This window comes from Lepidochelys kempii, chromosome 1 (genome assembly GCF_965140265.1).
Source record: "Lepidochelys kempii isolate rLepKem1 chromosome 1, rLepKem1.hap2, whole genome shotgun sequence".
Classification (NCBI taxonomy): Eukaryota; Metazoa; Chordata; order Testudines; family Cheloniidae; genus Lepidochelys; species Lepidochelys kempii.
In genome coordinates, this window is record NC_133256.1 from 114,259,199 (window position 1) to 114,278,888 (window position 19,690).

Here is a 19,690-nt window from a genome sequence, read left to right on the forward strand (position 1 = left end):
GTTCCAACTAATACTTGAGCCTTATTGTAGACAGGACTAGAGCAGATGTTGATGAGGGTTGTTTTTTTTCATACTGGCTATCATTTCCACTCATGCTTACTAGACTAGAATAGGAAGGTTATGTGGTGCATTTCCTCACAGTTGTTCAGACTGTGTAGTCATCAGTTACCAATACAGTTGTTTTCTTCCCTATTCTCACCCACTTGGAAAGCTCCTAATACCATCAGCTTTTGTGGTAGGCAAAAGGTCTATCACTTTACCTAATTGGACATATCCCATTTTGACAAACAAAGTCAAAAGCAGAAGAGAAGAAAAGTGAGGCTTAGTTTGCCTGACTTGTTTATGTGCGTGCTCAGTAGCATGCTTCAAAAGAAAAATGCTGGTGTCTGGATGACTGAAGATTGATAAATGGAAAAACCTCTACATTTCCACTTTTGAAGCTACTGTAGTTCAGTAGTGGCTAACACTTGTTACCATCACATAGTTACTCAGTTTCTTATGTGAAATAAGTTGATTTCATTCTAATTCCCAGTAGCCACATGTCCACATCACAAAAACTACCAATGTTGGCAGTAATTGGCAGTGGTGGTGGCAATTTCAGATGAGGATGGAGACAAACATGTAATCGAGCTACTTAGGCCTTTCAGATTCAGGGGTGAGGTAAACAGGCAGAAATTGGCTTGAGAAAGTACTATATTGTTGCTGCCCAGGCTCTACCTATTCCAGAGGACTTAAATGTCTAGAGTACCTGTAAATTATCACTAAAACCAAAACATTCTAAACTTTGTATATTATGAGGCCTAATTTAAGTGATTATTATTATCTCTAGATATTGAGTATTCTGTATAAAAGTGTGGCTTGGATTTGACATAAGGAATTTACTGCACAATTTTTGGAAGTGCTAATTGGATTTTCTCTCCGAACAGAGATGCTGCATAAATCTGAGAGGAAGTGGGGAGGAAGATATAGATTCTTAAAGTCTATAGTTTGATTAGTGGTAAATGATCCAAAAGAGAGAGATGAGTCAAACTTATTGAATGGCTACTTGAAAAAATCCAAAATACGTAGCGTATAGCAGAGAAAATAACCATAAATTAAGTGGAAAGAGCCTTACTAAAAATTTACTAAGACTTTGGAGACTGTATCTTCATTTTTAATGTGTTTTTATAAAATTTTCAGTGTATTTTTTCTGTTTGCCTTGTGTGGTAATTTGCTTTGCAAGAACCTCTGCCTTTCTTTCTGGACTATTTTTCAATTTTTGTAGATGCATGCCTTGTAAGGGGAAAAAACCCTCTCTTCTGAAAGAGTTGGGGCCCTCACTCTGCTATAGCAATTGACTCAGGAAATATGGGTGAATTGAATTAACTTGGGGACTGGAATGTTCTGCTGGCATTTGAGATGTTAAAGGGAGTAGACAGGCCAAATTGCAAGAGGAAGAATGCTCAGGCAACCTGTAGGAATATATATATATATATATATTTTTAACTAAGATAACAATGTTAGAAGGGACAGGCTCATGGAATGCTGGTTTGGGTTAAAGGGCATCCAAAATGCATACACATGGTTTGTTTTTAAAAGAAATAGTTCACTGTAAGTTTTTTGGACTTGAATTATTTACATCTAGGAGGAATAAGCATTGAAATGAAGCTTGTATCACTTTCCTGTATGCAAGAATTTTTTTGTATCCTGCTTTGAACATAACTAATCAACAAATGTCTAATTGCAACAGGATCCTTGAAGATTCAGTGTTTTGTAAAAAGTATAACAGAAATGCCCTTCCATTGTAAAAAAGTCCTTCATTGTTTACACTTGTAAATTATTCATAATCCTGGGTTCACGGCAAGAAAGGTTCCAGTGCTTGACTCTTGGAAAACTCCAGGCTTTGGCTTAAGCTTCAGACTTTCTTCCCTTTCTTTGCAGGTATGTTTGCAACTGTGGATGGCATTTCCCAGCGTGCTCCTGTGCACTGGTCAGAGAATGTGATTGGAGCAGCCCTGTGTTTTCCTTATGTAGTTGCTCTTGATGATGAGTTTATTACAGTGCATAGCATGCTGGATCAACTACTAAAACAGACCCTATCTTTTAAGGAAGGCCACATCCTACAAGACTTTGAAGGTATTAGCTAGTACACCTATCTCTTTGCATGAATTTCTTGGAACATTAAAAATCAAACTTTATGCTGACATAATATAAAGTAAAAAAAAAAAAAGGCTCCTTTGAAGAACAAGCTACTTCTCCTGAAACACACAATAATAGAACATCCTTAAATGTAACACTTTATCCTGCTGTTAATAGCATTTTCGCTAAAGAATATTATGTCCTATATTCCTATAAAACATTGCAAATGAAACTTCTTGTTCTTCTTTGAGTGATGGTCCTTATTGTATTCCACTGTGGTTATGCATGTGCATCCTGTGCCCAGAGCTGGAAAATGTGAAAGTGGTTTTTGTTGGTCTGCGCATGCACCTTGACTCACCTTGTGCCCCCAACTGAGGGGATAAAGTCGGGGCAGACCGACTTCCTCTCCAGTTCCTTCTCACTACCACATGATCCGGGTCAGAACCTCTGTCTGTAGCTTCAGCTTTGTCTCTTATGATAAGATTTTGCTTTGCAAATAGTTTTTAGTATCTTGTACTGTTAATAGTTTGTGTTTTCATAGAAATGAGGAGTCCGGTGGCACCTTAAAGACTAACAGATTTATTTGGGCATAAGCTTTTATGGGTAAAACCACAAAAGCTTATGCCCAAATAAATCTGTTACTCTTTAAGGTGCCACCGGACTCCTCATTTTTGTGGATACAGACTAACACAGCTACCCCTCTAGTGTCTTCATAGTTTTTAATGCTAGATTCATCTTTGGGGGAACACTTCTTCCCCCCCACCCCACCCCCCACCTTGTGTGGGTACTGGACTATGCACAGGACTCCGTGCTTCAAACTCTGTGCTTCCTGCCAGAAATCCTTCTGGATCAGCGACAACCACCAACACTGCCTGTACTGCCTCAGAAAAGCTCACATCACAGTGAGGTGCAATATCTGCCTCAAGTTCCCCAACCACACTGAGAAGAGCAGGAACTCCACCTTCAAAAACACCTCATGGAAAAGGCCATGAGGCCTCAATCAGAGCAGGCCAGGGAACTTTCTTCCCCTCCCCTCCCCGCCCTACAGTGGCCTTACTTAGCAAGGATTAAGCCTCCTGCTGCTAAGGCCAATGCTGGTGCCAGAGAATCTACCCTCATAGATCTCATAGCTCTTCTCGGGAACCTAGGAAGCACTCTCAAACGCATGAGACTGCCTTTCTTGAAATCCACTTTGAAGAAGTCGCATTCAGCTCTGAGCAAGCCTAGCATCTCAACCCAAGAGGACTTAGAATGTACTAAGCCCCAGAGGCTTGACAAGAAAGCTCTTAAACATTGGGCTCTGTTGATAACAGAATGTGATCTGTTGGTACCGTTATGCTTCACACCTCCAAAACCTCTGGATCCATTAGCACTGACAAAGATGTTCACTGCCTGTCCATAGCGGTCTTCGACAGCATCCTCTCTGGCTCCAATGGTCTGGGCAAAGATGACCCTGCTTGCACTGGGGAGGACTGGGTCCCATGCTGCTGAACAGGACATCTTCACACTGGTGGATCCAGAATCCCCTCCATTGGGTCTTTCCAGAGATGTTATAACATCACCTGGGGAGTCAACAACTTGAAGTTCATTTCCTGCTCTTTCCTTGAGGTGCAGCTTCTCTCCAGTGGCACTGATGGTACCACCTCTGGAACCGGAATAAATTTTCTCCTCATCAGGAAACTCCAAAGCAACCGAGGAGCCTTTGTTTCCTTACCCTACGTATCCTCTGCTGCCCAAAAGAATTACACTACCTGAGGATTAATCTCCACATTTAGCTCTGAGCTGCTGTCGCCCCTTGCCAGGATGCCTCCACATACCCCTTTCAACTCTTCCTACTGGCCATATTGGGGCCCCTGAGACCAATACACCCCTGCAGAGTTGGTCAGATCTGCTAGGAAGTTACTCTTTGCCTCCCCTCAGAGAAGGAAGAGCATTATGTGCTGGATCCAGCAAGACTTCCGTCTTCATCTCCAGACAAACTGGTAACCCCTTTTGTCTCCCTCCCCACTCCACTCCTACTTACCCAAGTGAATTCAGGCAGTTCCAGGATCATCTTCGTAGAGTTGCTGGTGAACTACAGATTCCTCTTGAAGAGGTTCAGGAATCCTAGAGCAAACTCCTTGACGTCCTTTACTCAGGTTGGTAAGGGGCTAATCTTTGTTTTTCACCCATCTCCCAACTCTTTGGTGGTCAAAGCAGCTTCCAAAAGGGCTAGACAGCAACCCCCGGTCTGCTGCTGTGGACAAAGAGGTTCAGTGTCTAGACCTGTTGGGAAAAAGATGTTCTTATCATCTAGCCTTCAGTTCAGGATAGCCAGCTACCAGGCACTAATAGCCAAATACAGCTTCCTGAACTACTCCAAGTTTGCAGAGTTCACTGACAGTCTTCCATAACAGGACAGAGCTTGTTTCCAGGTGGTGATAGATGAAGCAAATTAATAGCAAAGACGACCTCAAATTTGCAGTTGAAGCTGCTGACACATCCTGTAGAGCCATGGCTACTGGCATTGTTAGGTATAGAGAGACATGGTTGTGTGTGTCAGGGTTACCTGGAAAGATTCAGAATAGTGTGGAGGATCACATCATCATCATCCCCCCCCCCCCCCCCACTGTTCCTCAGACGTTCTTGTCAACTGCTGGAAATGGCTTACCTAGATTATCACAACAAAAAGTTCTCTCCCCTCCCCCCCACCCTTGCTGATAATAGCTCACCTTACCTGATCACTCTCGTTACAGTATGTATGGTAACACCCATTGTTTCATGTTCTCTGTGTATATAAATCTCCCAAATGTATTTTCCACTGAATGTATCCTATGAAGTTAGCTGTAGCTCACGAAAGCTTATGCTCCAATAAATTTGTTAGTCTCTAAGGTGCCACAAGTACTCCTTTTCTTTTTTCAATGAATCAGTTATTCAGTCAGAAGACTGACATCCTTCTATGCCTACCTGGAAGGACTATAGGGCTACCTCTGCCCCATGAATAAGGTTAAGATTTTGTCACTGTTTTTTTTAGTAAAAGTCATGGATGGGTCGCAGGCAATAAACAAAAATTCACTAAAGTCCGTGATCTGTCCTTAATTTTACTAAAAATAACAGTGATAAAATGGGGCTGAGTCCCAGCCCTGCTGTGGGAGAAGGGGAGTCCAGCACCCACTGTGGCTGGGATCTCCAGAGTCCCCTCCCGGTGTTAGTAATAGCTGGTAGTTCCAGGGTCCCCCAGCTGTGGGGCCAGTGGCTGGGAGTTGCCGGGGCCCCAGGGCTGAAATGGAAAATGTCATGGAGGTCACAGAAGTCACAGATTCCGTAACCTCCATGACATAATCTTAGCCTTACTTATGAACTGCCACTCAACGGCAGCTGGTTTAAAGGACCTGCACCTTCTGCAATAGGTATGGCATCCCAATCTCAACCCCCCAAAGAAGCACTATTTTTGATGGGACCTCAATAGCTTCGAGCCACTAAGCCCAACATTACCCAACCTTCATACACGATTTGGAGGTCGTCTAGTAAACTTTGTCAACGTGTGGAGTGCAGTAACAATAGATCAGTGCGTGCTGAATGTCATCCATTCTGGCTATGTGAATGAGTTTGCATCCCTACCTCCTCCAGAGTCATCTTCCCATTTAACTTTTGGGGACTACTCTCAAGACTATTCTCAAGCAAGAGGCAGACTCCCTATTACTGTGAGGAGCAATAGAACATGTGTCCCCTGAATACCAAGGGGGCAGCTTTTATTTGACTTATGCCCTTCTTTTGGTGTATAAGGAAATATGGCGAATAATTCTCCACCACCACTACCACCCTAACTGCTTCATTTGTAAACTCAAGTTTCATATGGTTATGCTGGCCCCTGCTATGTCATTAATAAAAAAGGACATGGTTTACAGCTCTTGATATGAATGAAGTGAGCTGCAGCTCATGAAAGCTTATGCTCAAATAAATTTGTTAGTCTCTAAGGTGCCACAAGTCCTCCTTTTCTTTTTACTTTCATTTAGATATTCATCCCACTCTGCTTCCTAAAGTATTTGTAGTAGTGACTGTTCACACCAGATGCCTCGGTCTCATTGTCTTCCCCTGCCTTGATGACTTGTTCCTTGTTGCCAAGTCATGCCAGAAGGCCCATGCTACACCTTCTCTCTTCCCTGAAGGTCAGTGTAAATGCCAAAAAATTTATTCTCACCCCGCCCAGTCTCTGGACTTCATTGGGGCCACCCTCGATTCGATTATTGCAAGGGCATACTTGCCAATGGACAGGTTTCAGACCAAGAATAATACTGTAGCCCCAATAGCAATCAACCCTCCAGTACTGGTCAAAACGTGCCTGTCTCTTCTAGGTCATATGGCATCATGCACTTATGTCACTGTGTTCGCAAGACTCCACCTTCGTTGCCTTCAAATATGGCTCCAGTTAGTATACTCTCCAAACTTCCATCCTATGAACTTCATGGTAGCAATTCCTACAAATGTAGTTTTCTTCCCTACTGTGGTGGACAGATCCTTCACAGGTATGAGCAGATGTCTCCTTTCTCCCCTCTTCTCCAAACCAGGACCATTACTACAGATGGATCCCTTTTTGGTTGAGGAGCTCACTTGGACAGCCATGCAGCACAAGGCACCTTGACGCCACAAGAGTCCATATTCTGAAGGTATGAGCAGTCCAGAAGGCATGCCGAGGCCTTTCTTCTGTTCATTCACACTCACTATGTCCTTATGCTGTCAAACAGTGTTATTACTGTCTTCTGCATCAACAAACAAGGAGGCTCAAGATCCATCTCCCTGTGTGCAGAAGAGGTCAGCTTGTGGAACTGGTGCATCGGCAACCAAATCGCCCTATCCTCAGCCTACCTTCCCAGAAAACAAAATACGCTCCGACTCCCTCAGCTGACATTTTTCAATTGACCACAAGTGGGAACTCCATGACTTGGTATTGCACAATATCTTTGATCTATGGGGAACCCCAATCAGAGATCTATTCACCTTCATAACTAACAGAAAATGCAAGACACTGCTGCAGAGGAGCCCTATGTCACCACTTCCCAGGCGAGAGATTTCTTCCTTTGTCAGATCACCTGATCTATGCATGCCTTCTGCTACAACCCCTGTCACGAGTTTTGTGCAAAAGCTGGTAGGACAGGGCATGAATTATCCTGATTGCCCTGTATTATGTTAGACAGTTTTGGTTCCTAAATCTCCTGTGCATGTAATCTTGAGTAGCGATCCTCCTCCCAACATTCCCTGAGCTTCTGACCTTGTGGAATGGCAAGATCAAGCACGCCAATCTATATTTGCTTCACCTCAGGGCTTGCTTTTTGGATAGGCATCATCCTTAGAACGTTCATGTTCCACAGTCATACGAGACATACTTTCTAACACTAGGAAGGATTCTACTAGGCAATGCTATCTGGCTAAGTAGAGATGATGTTTCTCCTCAGACACATCAAAGGAACATTATTCCAGAAGATTCGGGTATCCCTCTCATTTTAGATTGTATCCCTTCTCTAAAGGCATCAGGGCTATCCATCAGCTCCTTACAAGTCCACTTGGTAGCGATTACTGCCTGCCATCCTCCTTCTGAGGATTATTCAGTCTTCACTCACCCACTGACCACTAGATTTTGGAAAGGCCTAATCAGAACCTTTCCACCTATTCACAAGTCTGCATCTCTGTGGGACTTCAACCTTGTTCTCTCAGCACTCTCAATGCCACCCTTTAAACTCCTAACTTCCTGCTCCATTTCCCTTCTCTCCACAAAAGTTGCATTCCTTGTAGCCATTCCCCTCAGTCAGAAGGGTTGGTAAGCTTGGATCGATGATGGCGGATCCTCCTTATGCTGTATTCCTTGAAGATAAAGTTCCGCTACGTTTATCCAAATTCACCTCCCAAGGTGGTTTTGAAATTTCACTTGAGCCACTTGAACCAATCAATCCATTTAGTTGTGTTCTTTCCTAAACTGCACTCTTCCTCAGAGGAACAGAGTCCACACCTTCGATGACCAGCAGTCCTTGGTGGTGGTCTTTGTAGGTAAAAGGCCAATTGGGAAGTCCTAGAGACTATTCATCATTATAACAGACTTGGGGGACAAGTGATCTCTACTCAGAGGATCTCCAAATGGATCTCTAACTGCATTCTACACTATCAACTCTCAAACCTTCCCCCCACCATGGGATAAGAGCTCATGCCATGAGAGCACAAGCAACAACTATGGAATCGCTTCAGGAGGTATCCCTTCTTGATATCTGTAAGCAGCCACATGGGGCTCCGTTCACACCTTTACGAGACACTATGCCCTAGTCCAGGACTCCTCTGCTGATGCCTCCTTTAGAAGGGCTGTCCTTTGCTCAGCCCTACCATTTACATCTTTGCACCCTCCTCCTACTTCAGTACTGCTCGGTAATCCCCTTCAGTGGAATACAATAGGGACCATCACTGGAAGAAGAGGAGGAGTTTACTTACATGTAATTGGAGGCTCTTTGAGATATGTAGTCCCTATCTGTATTCCACCACCCATCCTCTTCTCCTCTGATTCACGGTGGAGAAGGAACTGGAGAGGCAGTCGGTCTGCCCCGCTTTTTATCCCCTTGGTCGGAGGCATGAGGTGAGCCAGGGCACGTCTGCGCGGACCAATGGACGCTACTTTCAAATTCTCCAGCTACCGGCTCATGGTACGCATGTGTAACCCCCAGTGGAATGCAGATAGGGACCACGCATCTTAAAGAACCTACAGTTAAATGGTTCTTTGAGATTTGGTTTTGAACTGAATAAAGTAACACTTGCAAACTTTATGCACGAGTCGTCTGACTGACACCATTGTGCATAAAGTGGAGCAGGTGTCTGTCAGTGAAGCCCTCACTTGTAATTTGACAAAAATTTTTCCTTCAAAGGAACACTGTCAACTTAAAATTTTGTAAGTGAGTTGAGTAGTTTGTGGTAATACATTTGCAGATGACTCCTCCTCCTTCTCCTGCCACCTTTTGTAGGTGTGGAATCACACTTTATAACACTCTCTCTTTGGTTGCCATATAAGATAATCAGAAACAGGTTAAACAGGATATATGTAAAAAGCTGTCAAATGCAGATAGTGGAAAAATTGAAAATACCGATGTTTTTTGTTTGGTAAACATAGGTCATATCCATAAAAATAATGCCAAAAAACTTTAGAAGTGATTTCATGTTGGCTTTCCTTTAGCTATGGATTTAGTTTCATATCTACATGAAATATAATATAGCGTTGTATATTATGGTAGAACTGTGCCAGGTTGCACTGGAATTTGTTTTCAAGTCTACAGTTCACTAAAGGATGAATCATCTAAGCAGTACCAACAAAGGCAATGTTACTGTCCATGTGAGCCAATGGAAGGCAAAACACTCTGACCACTCTCAGAACTCAGTAATATACCAGCAATAAGCTGTATGTTGCTCTAGGTCTGATTTAAGAGCTTGGTCACAGAACAAGGTGGCACTTGTGTTGAGAGTATGATGATTCTGGTTTTGGTTCTTCCCTAACAAATATGCAAATACAGGTTTGCAGGCTGTGCACCTTTTTCCCCCACTGTTTCATGATATACTAAGATGTACAGAAAACTTTCTGTACTAGAACACACATTAATGCCTGTGAAAACGAAGAAAATTGCTAGTTTGAGTGGACTTAATTTTTTTTGTAGTTTTTTTAGGGACAAACTTAAAGGTATAGTATAAAATCTGTTAAATATATTAATTGCAAAGATGAGCTTCAGAACTCGAAAACAAAAACGACAACTAAATTTTTATATCATTCTGTATTCTATAGCAATGTTAACGTTTAATGAAGTCTCTAGAAATCAGTTTTTTACTGTTCAAAATGCCAATTGCCCATTTTTTTGTCTTCTCTACTTAGGAAAGGTATTTGTAGCTACCAATAAAGGTGTGTACATCTTGGTGCCATTACCTTTAGAAAGACAGATTCAGGATCTTCTAAGCAGCCACAGAGTGGAAGAAGCCCTAATCTTAGCAAAGGCAGCCCGAAGAAACATTCCAAAAGAGAAATTTCAGGTTTGTCCTACCTTGAACATATATGAAAATATGTGGAAGCTGGTCCAGTGGCAAAGAAGTAACTGAAGAGTGAGAGCTCTCTAGGGAGAAATCTAATATCTCCTATTCCTTGGGTCTGAGGAGATAGGTATGCTGCTGCGTTGACTCCGAGTTGGAAGTGATTATGAGTTGGCAGTGCTGAGTACTGCTGCCTGGATGTCTTCTCTCTCTACAGTTGTTTCTCAAAGGTGTTAATGGCTTAATTAAAAGATGGTGCATGTTCTATCATGCTGGTAAAGAGATCTTGTGCTATAGAATTGAGATGGTAAGAGAATAGATAGAAAAGCGAAAGATGGGTTGTGCTTTTTATCTAGGCTCTCCTTGTGCAGGGGAGGTTGCCTCATCATGGTAAAATCATCTCACTTTTTCAGTGTTGTGATTTCTTTGAAATCATGGTCTATAGAGAATATAATTAAAAACACAAACCCCAAACCTGAGAATAAGTGAAGAACCACATGGGCAAACTTTTGTAAAGTACTTTTCCAACTATTTTACACATTTTTAAGATTACCGAACAAGACATTTTGGTTTTAAGGAGAAAAAACAATTGTGTGGATGTGGATCAGTTTCTTTTGCAATCTTTGTTTTTAGTTTATGAAATCTTATCACTTGGGTAACATTTTCTAGATTTTAAGGCATTCAGAAGGGACCATTGTGATAATCTAGCCTGACTGCTACCTAATACAGGCTATAGGACTTGCCTGGATTATGTTCTGCTTCAAGTCTAATAATTTGATTGGATTAGAACATATCTCTTTAGAAGAACATCCTTTCTAGATTAAAAAAATTCCAGTGATGGAGAATTCACCACAACCCTTGATAAGTTGTTCCATTGTTAATTACCCTCACTATTAAAAATAAACAAAAAATGCTCCTTTTTTCTAGTCTGAATTTGTCTAGCACCAACTTTCCATCTAAGGGTCTCAATGCTTTATGAATACGAATGCCTCACAAACATGCAAACAGGGCTGGTGCAAGGATGTTTCATGCCCTAGGCGAAACTTCCAACATGCGCCTGCCCACCCCCCACCCCAGCCTTGCGGCAGCTCGGCACCCCCCTTGCGGCAGCTCCCCGCCGACCCCTCCCTCCCTCCCTAACCTCAGCCTGGGGAGCCGTGCGGCAGCTCCCTACCGCTCCCTCCCTTGCCCCGGGGAGCTGCGTGCAGCAACTCCCCGCCCTAGCTCACGTCTGCCCTGCCTCCTCCCCGAGCACACCGCCACTTCTCCCGCCTCCCAGGCTTGTGGCGCCAATCAGCTGTTCAGCACACAAGCCTGGGAGGGAGAGAAGCAGAGCAGGGTGGCGTGCTCAGGGGAGGAGGCGGAGCAGAGGTGAGCTGGGGCGGGGAGTGGCAGTACTGTGCGTGGCGCCCCCCCCCCCGTTACTTGCTGCAGGCGGCCCTCCCCGCGCCCCCCTGCCCCAGCTCACCTCCGCTCCCCCGCCTCCCCAGAGCGTGCTTTTGGCCGCCCCCAACCACTTGGCGCCCTAGGCAAGTGCCTAGTTCACCTAGTGGTTGCACTGGCCCTGCATACAAAGTAGGCTTTATGCCCATTTCATAGATGGAGGGTGGATGGAAAACTAAAGCAAAGGTGACCTAACCACGTGAGGTGATGGCAGTCAGGAATAGAAAGAACCCATGAGACTTGACTCAGGCACCTGTTGTAACCCCTGACAAATACAATATTAGTTACACATGTATATGTGTGGTTTAGTGATTTATGGCTGCGTTTTTAAAAAGTGAAATTCAGTGCTGACTTAAGAGAATACTAGATAATATTTAGTCCTGCCATGAGTTCAGGGGATTGGACTATATGATCTCTCGAGGTCCCTTCCAGTTCTATGATTATTGGCTGTCAGCAGAAGCATTCATGAGGCAGAATCTCAGTTGGAAACTACTTTTGTTGAGCCATTGAGATGAGTGTATCTGTTCCCTTCCTCCTACATGTGCATGGGCTTCTAAGAGCAGGTCCACACTTAAAATGCTGAGCTGCAGGCTTTGATGAAGACACTACTACACCAATGGGAGAGCTGCTTCTGTTGGTGTAGTTAATCCACTTCCATGAAAGGCAGTAGCTGTGTTAACGGGTGAAGCCCTCCTATTGATATAGCACTATCTATACCAGGGGTTAGCTTGGTATAACTGTGTTGCTCAGGGGTGTGGATTTTTCACACCCCTAAGCAATGTAGTTTGTAGTGTAGATCTGTCTTCGATGACAGAGTGGAGTAAATATACTAATAAACACTTTTGTAGTGGAAACCCAAATATACAGAGAAGTAGCATTAAGTCACCACAAATGTGATAAAAGAACATATTTCTTTAAAAAAAAAAATGGGGGGGGGGGGGCAAAAAAAACCTTCAAGTGCTCAAGAAATTAAAATGTAATAAAACATTGACCCAATAAATGAATCTGTTCGAAATAAGATTTATTTTTATCCAAGTAAATGACATTTTCAAACTTGTAGAAATGCATCATTATTCCAAAAAGAACAGGAATACTTGTGGCACCTTAGAGACTAACCAATTTGAGCATAAGCTTTTGTGAGCTACAGCTCACTTCATTGGATGCATTCAGATTTTCCACTGCATGCATCTGATGAAGGGAGTTGTAGCTCACGGAAGCTTATGCTCAAATAAATTGGTTAGTCTCTAAGGTGCCACAAGTACTCCTTTTCTTTTTGCAAATACAGACTAACACGGCTGCTACTCTGAAACCTATCATTATTCAAAAGCACCATTAATTCTTTCTCTGACTTCCTTCTCTTTGAGCCTTCCTTTGGTCACTATAATGACATTCAACAGTGGGTTTTTCTCAATAGTGTGGAAGCATCTGTAATTCAGTGGGCAAGTTAATGATAGAACGGCAAGGGAGGTGTCTTTTTTTTGTTTTTAAAAAAATGCACAATTATAATTTCAATGGTGTCGCCTTCTGTAGCAAGGCAGTGGGGGAATCGCTGCCCTTCCAAGTCCTCCGGTTGGTGGAAACTGATAATACAGTGTCATTGGAAATGGGTTGAGTTTGGTAGCATTTGAAAGCCCTTTCTCCCAGGAACGTAATGGTCCCAAACATGGCAAATCTCAAACAATTATGTAAATATATTCAAGAAAATGTTCAAAATCAACTTTTTTTAGTGTATTTTAACACAGACATGTCAAATATTTAGTCCTCGCAAAGTTAAATTGTGGCTTTCGACTGACAGTACTGTATTATCAGTTAATGCTCAGAATGTGATACTTGATGTTATAGATGGTTGTAAATGGAAGGAGAGCTTCAAGTTCATTTGTCATCACTGGCAAAAAAAGTGATTCAGTGGTGTGTGTATGTAAGAATTTCAAAAAGGAAATTGGGTTGTTAAAAGGTCACCAGTTCCCTTGTGTGCACTTGGTTTAGATGAAGCCCTAGAACACGAAAACAGAGTGGTGAAAGCCTTTGGGAGATTGGTGGGGTATGACACCGCATCAGTGGTGCTCTTCTCTCTCTCCCCCCCCAATCCCCAGAACTCAGATGAATTTTGAACAAAACTTTAAGCATAGCAGAAGTAACCATGCACCATTTAAACCAGTGGTGGGCAGGCCACAGGTTGCCCACTGCTGATATAAACTCATTAGGTGCTGTTAAATGCCAGGAAGGGGCAATTTTAAAGCTACAAGATGAACTTACTCTTACTAGCAACCCATTCGCATATAATTGACTGGTGCTCATTAATGTCAAGATGGAAGGCGTCTTCAGTGATAGATAGCTACAGGTTATTAGTTGAATGGCTACTTTGGATCATGACTTTGATGGAGTCTTGGATAATTCTTTGGGTTTTGAGGACTTCATACATCTGTGGACTCCAGGTAAGAACAGACTAAAGCTGTGCTCAGGTACAAAGAAGAAAGTCAGTGTGAAGGTGGTCGGGACTGTTACAGAGCTAACTGCAGACAGATCATTGTTTGCTCATGTCCTGGTTGCATCCTAATCTGTGTGGTCTGATCTGTATGAGACTTTGGGGAAGTACAAGTTCTTCATGGTACCACAATATACGTTTGAATGTGATGGAACAAGGTGTGACACTGTATAAAAGAGAGGTGACCATGTTTTCACTAATGTATCATCATTGATATATCACCACTGTTGCACAGTTGTGATAAATCAGGTAAGGTATCATCGGAAAAGTTAGTCTACTCAGTATGATTAGCCTGTTTATATGCATGTCATTATTGAATATGAAGTTATGAAACTTTGCTATGTATTTGTATCTCAAACCTGTTGTGTTTGAGGGTAACGCCCTCAAAACAGATTTACATCAAGCCTAGCCAGCCTGCTTGATGGTCTATTAAGGACAATCACCTCTTCCAGGGACGACTCCTGATGTCTCTTCAGGCAGCACATAAGCAATGCTTGCCTCATGTCTCAGCAAGGCACATGTGACCCAGGACTCCATGTTTTGCCATTAACTTTTCATGTACCTAAACTGAGAGTATAAATTGCAGACTGAGACATTCATTTGTCTTTTTTCCTGCTCCACATCTTTGGATTATGATTTCTAACAAAGAAGAGCTTTGAACAATGGACTGAGGACCCCAATGTTTGGGATGAACTAGAGAGACTTATTACAAACTGGCAGATTTAACATCACAGGTATTATGATCTACAAACTCTGAACTTAACTGTAATTATACAATTCATTTTAACCTCTTAACTCTTCTTTTCTATTAATAAACCTTTAGTTTTTAGTTACTAAAGGTTTGGCTGCCAGTATGGTTTTTAGCTAAGATCTGAAGTATATTTTGACCAGGGGTATATGTGTGGTTTTTGGAACTGGAAGAACCTAATACATGTGATTTTGGGGTTTTAATAATCATTTATTGCAGAAGTCTGGTTTGTCTGGATGGTGCATGAGGGGTTAGAGTGTCTGAAACGGATTGTCTATGGCTTCATAATAACTAGTATAGTATTTTGACTTGGTGAAATCTTATGATAGAATATACCACCAGTTTCTGGTAGTCTGACCTAAGCTTGGCACTCTTAACTGTGTCACCTACCAGGCAGTATGATACCGGGCATATGTGCAAGACCAAAAGCAATCCGGTGCATTCTGTGCATGGTATTCCCAAGCCAGCATCTACTGACAATGTGACCCAGTGCCTTATGCCAGCAGAGGCCTTTCAGCATAGAAATCGTAGTCGGTATAGCTGAGGGACAAGCTCTCAACAAACCAGAAACTTGTAACACCTGCCAGAATTTGGTTGAACACTTAATTATGAGACTACAGAGAAAATACTGGACCTATGTTGAAGTCCACTTCGTGTTTGACATGTATGCAGAAGAATCAATTAAAAGTCTTACCAAAAAGAAGACTCCATAGCATTACACCTGTCCAATACAAAATCATTGATTCCATAAACATCCCTAATGTTGCAGTGCAAGAAGCTACTGTCTCATACTCGCACAAAGGATGAATCAACCATACATCTTGCAGGAAAAATGCTCCAGCATGTAAAGAATTGCGCAGATATTTTTGTTGTTGCATAGCATAATGAAGCTGCTGCCTCATGCTGCTCAGTGGAGTTTCTTTGTAGGTCCCATGAGGAGGCTGCCATTAGAATTCTCTTGCATGCCATCAGTGTCACAAAGAGAAGTGCTACTAAACTCAATTTTTGCGCAAGACACAGATGTTCTAGTGCTCTCTGTGGGATGCTACCGAACACTTCCAGAAGATTCTGTTTTTGTGCCTACTACTGGTGAACAGAATCACTGTATATCCCTCAGATGCTTCTATCACTTGAACCATTAAAAGTCACTGCGCTGCCATGTTTCCACACTTTTTCAGGCTATGACGTTACTGTTACATTAGCTGAAAAGATCAAGTTATCTTACTGGAAGGCATTTAATTCAGCCTCCAAAGAGCCCCTCCTAGCTCTGATGGTCATAAATGGTCACTGGAGACATTCATATGTGGAGTTTACCATTTGAAGACAAACATTACGACACTGGCAGATCTACGTTGGTGGATACTTTCCAAGAAGCAGACAAATAGAGAGAAATTGCCACCATGAGGGGTGTATTTACCTGCTATTAATAGGGCAAATTTTCAAGTTGTGCAGTGGCTCCAGGATAATTGAGTACATCCCAAACTACCCTCCCCTCAGGCCTGGATAGGTCTTGGATGTTGGACTGATCACAGCAGTGTGTGAATTACCAGGCACTCACCAATCAATCCTTCTGATAATCCAATACTCATGTGTGAAGACCAGATGCTCGCCACCTTTCAAATGTTTGGCCAGCAGCCTGCTTTATATGGAGATATGCGAGGATTAGTGTGACCGCATGTCTAGCAGTGTTGCCCTAGATGATGACTTTGATGAATAAATGTTTTCAGTCCTACCATGTCAAGGCTAACTTCCCTAGGATTACCAAAGATCATTCTTTTTTTTATGTAAGCAATAAATCACTGTGTTAAAGGATAAACTCTCAAACAAAATATATATAATCTAAAAAACAAATTCTAGATTTATGTTTGGAACTGTTATGTTTGTGGGAGAAAGGGCTTTCTAATGATACCCACTTGACGCATTTCTGACAACATTGTTTTGTCAGAATTTCCGCCAAGAGGAGGACCGGGAGCTGGTGAGGGGCAGGAGAAGGCAGTGATTCTCTCCTCCTCCCCCTGCTATGCTGCAGAGGGTAAAACCATTGAAATTATGATTCTATTGATTTTTATGAATCAAGTGACACCTTCCTTACCTTTCTATCACTAACTTGCCCAGAGAATAAGATTGTAATACATTAAGTTCCCAAGCTACAATTTAAGTGCTATGTAAATGTTGAGTTTTGAAGGTGACCTGTGAAATTTAAAAAAAAAGAGAAGATCACAATCCCATGCATGAAGAAATCCTGAATGGCTTTTGTCTAACTTCCCCTACTGTTTTTATTTTTACTTTAAAACATTTAGGCATTGTCTTGGTCCGGAAAATTCTATGGCATTTCTGGAGAACTAATGATGTAGTAACTTCACAAGCAAATAAAGTTAGACAAACTGAAAGGAAATTTTAATCATGGATTTATACCTGGATTTGATTCTCTTTTGATATTAAGTCCAGTGCCCAATGAATAGATTGGAGAAAGATGTCTTGGATTCAACAGCCTCACTACTTTATGGTGTGATAGTCTGCAAATATTTGAGATGTCTGAGAAGCATTGCAAGGAAGACCAGACTTCTAATTCCCAATATATCGGAGGAACAAAATAGGCAGGAAAAAAAATCAAGCTCTTCAAATCATAAAGAAGCAAACCAAGATCAGTAACCCAAGGACAGTGTGTCACGTTATATTTAACACCTTTCCATGCCATGAGGCCAGATAATTTCCCCTGTACTACTTTCATTTAAGCTGTATGGATGAAGTACAGGAAAGACCATACCACACTCTGTTCATATCACATATTTAATTGCAATCCATTATTTAAAAAAAAAGCTGATTCAGGACTTTTGGGGCGGAAAGTTTTTCCAAGTTATACATATTTACAATTTTTAGAATAAATCATTCTTCTCTGTTCCCACATACTTTACGTAAGTGAACAACCATTTTCTCCAAGATTTACCAAATTATTCCACGTAGGCATCTCAAACACTTCAGTCCATGCAAGCAAATGTGACTTTCACAATTGTCCAGACATCTGAAGAAAGTGTTGGGATTTATTTACTGCTTTGCCATGAAAGTACATGAATATGGATAAAATCAAACACACACAATAAACCATTTCCATTTCCCTTAAAGCAGTTAGCATGGAGACAACCAGTTACCTTGAAGTTGTTGCTTAAATCTCTATGTACACCATATAGAATAACGTTACTATAAGGTATCAACACAGTGTGCATGTATGAAAACAACTGATATCCTTGCCCAGACTTGACCTGTAGTATCCCTTTAGTTTTTCCAGGGTGAGAAGAACTTTTATAGTTAATTCTTTCTTCATATTCTGGACCATGGGTTTTGGGCTTTTTTTTCATTGCCACATTGCTCACGTGTTGGACCCTTCCATTTTAACAGAATTGTCTTCCAAAAATTCCTCCAGACTCAGGCTAGCTCTTAGCCATGGCTTCTGGCCATGGGTTATTTACAGGTCAGATTCCAGATTTTTAAAGGGATCACAAACTTGTTTTCCCAAAAGCATATTGAAAGCTTTTTAATATCACAAAGAAAATAAAGGCGTGTGTTTATCCTAATGTTAACCAATGGGATTCCAATTCTACCGCTGAACTAGAATCCCAAAATAAATGGGTTAGTCTTGTCATGTATAGTTGACATGTGGTCTTTAGTGTATAAAGAAGGCTGCATCCGTCCCCTCATTAAGAAATGCTTTCTTAATCTGTTTTCTTTCAGTAAGGGCATCAGGGCTAGAAATAGATTTTGCTTCCCGCACAGAGTATTTTTTGTAACAGCTCTTAAAGACCTTTTTTCCTATTTATATAATTTAAACGTTCATTAAAATGTTAGACAAATGTTTCCATGACAGAACAATATTATAATATAAAAGCTTAAGTATATTTATATAAAATTTTGTCCCAGGTCATTGTAGACCAGTTTTTATGAAAAGGGAAAAGGAAACAAGCAAATGTACGAAAAATTGCAATTGCATTTTTTCTAAATTGTTTAAAAATCTTAACATATAGTAATTAGTGTAATATGAAAATAGGGAATATTACCCATTGGAATAACTTTACTGAAGCCAAAAAGGAGAAATTCAGCCTACCAGACTTAGTAAGATAAGAGGTAAATCATCAGAAGACTTTTCCTTTTGAGTTTGAGACTTAATTTTTCCACACAACCCCTTCCTTCAAAACAACCAACCAACCATCTTCTGGCTTAATCCTACTCAGATAATACAGCTGTCAAATCACCCAGTGCTGTGGTAAATGTGTGATAGCTACTGTTTAAGAGCTAAAAATAGAGAACACAGCAGCTTGTGCTAACTTTGGAAACTTCTCCTTGAATAAGGAGCCAAGATGGTGATATTGATGTGTATGCTATGCTGGGAGGTTTCTCCTTAGATTTTATAAGGAATGTGTTTCTTTTGGAAAAAAAAGTTGACAGTTGATGTGCACCCAGTTTCTGCATAGCAATCACAAGAACCAATGTCCACTTCCATTCTGTAACAGCGTATAGAATTTTGCCTCAAGAATGACGTCAAGAAAATTTTTTGCCTACTCACTCACTAATCTGATTTTACTAATCAACCACTCCTTTAATCCACAAATTCAGATTCTAGCTTTAGTGTTACTCCTAAATTCTAATTTCAAATGTTTTCCTTTATTTGAATGTTTTTCCAAACTTTCATTTCATTTTTTAGGCTCATTATCTTTATAGTTCTTAGTCTTCTGAAAAGACTAAAAGGGCTTCTGTGTTTACAAGTCTGAAGACAAGCTTGATACGTTGTCTTAATGCTTTTAATATGAATAAAGGCAACTATCCAGAAGGAAAAACTTCTCTTCAGAACTGATTCCTCAGGAAGACATACATGGTGA

General features: G+C 41.4%; 1 protein-coding gene across 1 annotated transcript in view; it reads left to right on the forward strand.

Moving 5' to 3' along the window:
- Positions 1-19,690, forward strand: part of TGFBRAP1 (transforming growth factor beta receptor associated protein 1) — a 63,881-nt gene that overhangs the window by 11,903 nt on the left and 32,288 nt on the right. Inside the window, 2 exon segments of the mRNA XM_073351273.1 lie at positions 1,921-2,115; positions 9,992-10,146. Coding sequence (XP_073207374.1) covers positions 1,921-2,115; positions 9,992-10,146 — 350 coding nt within the window.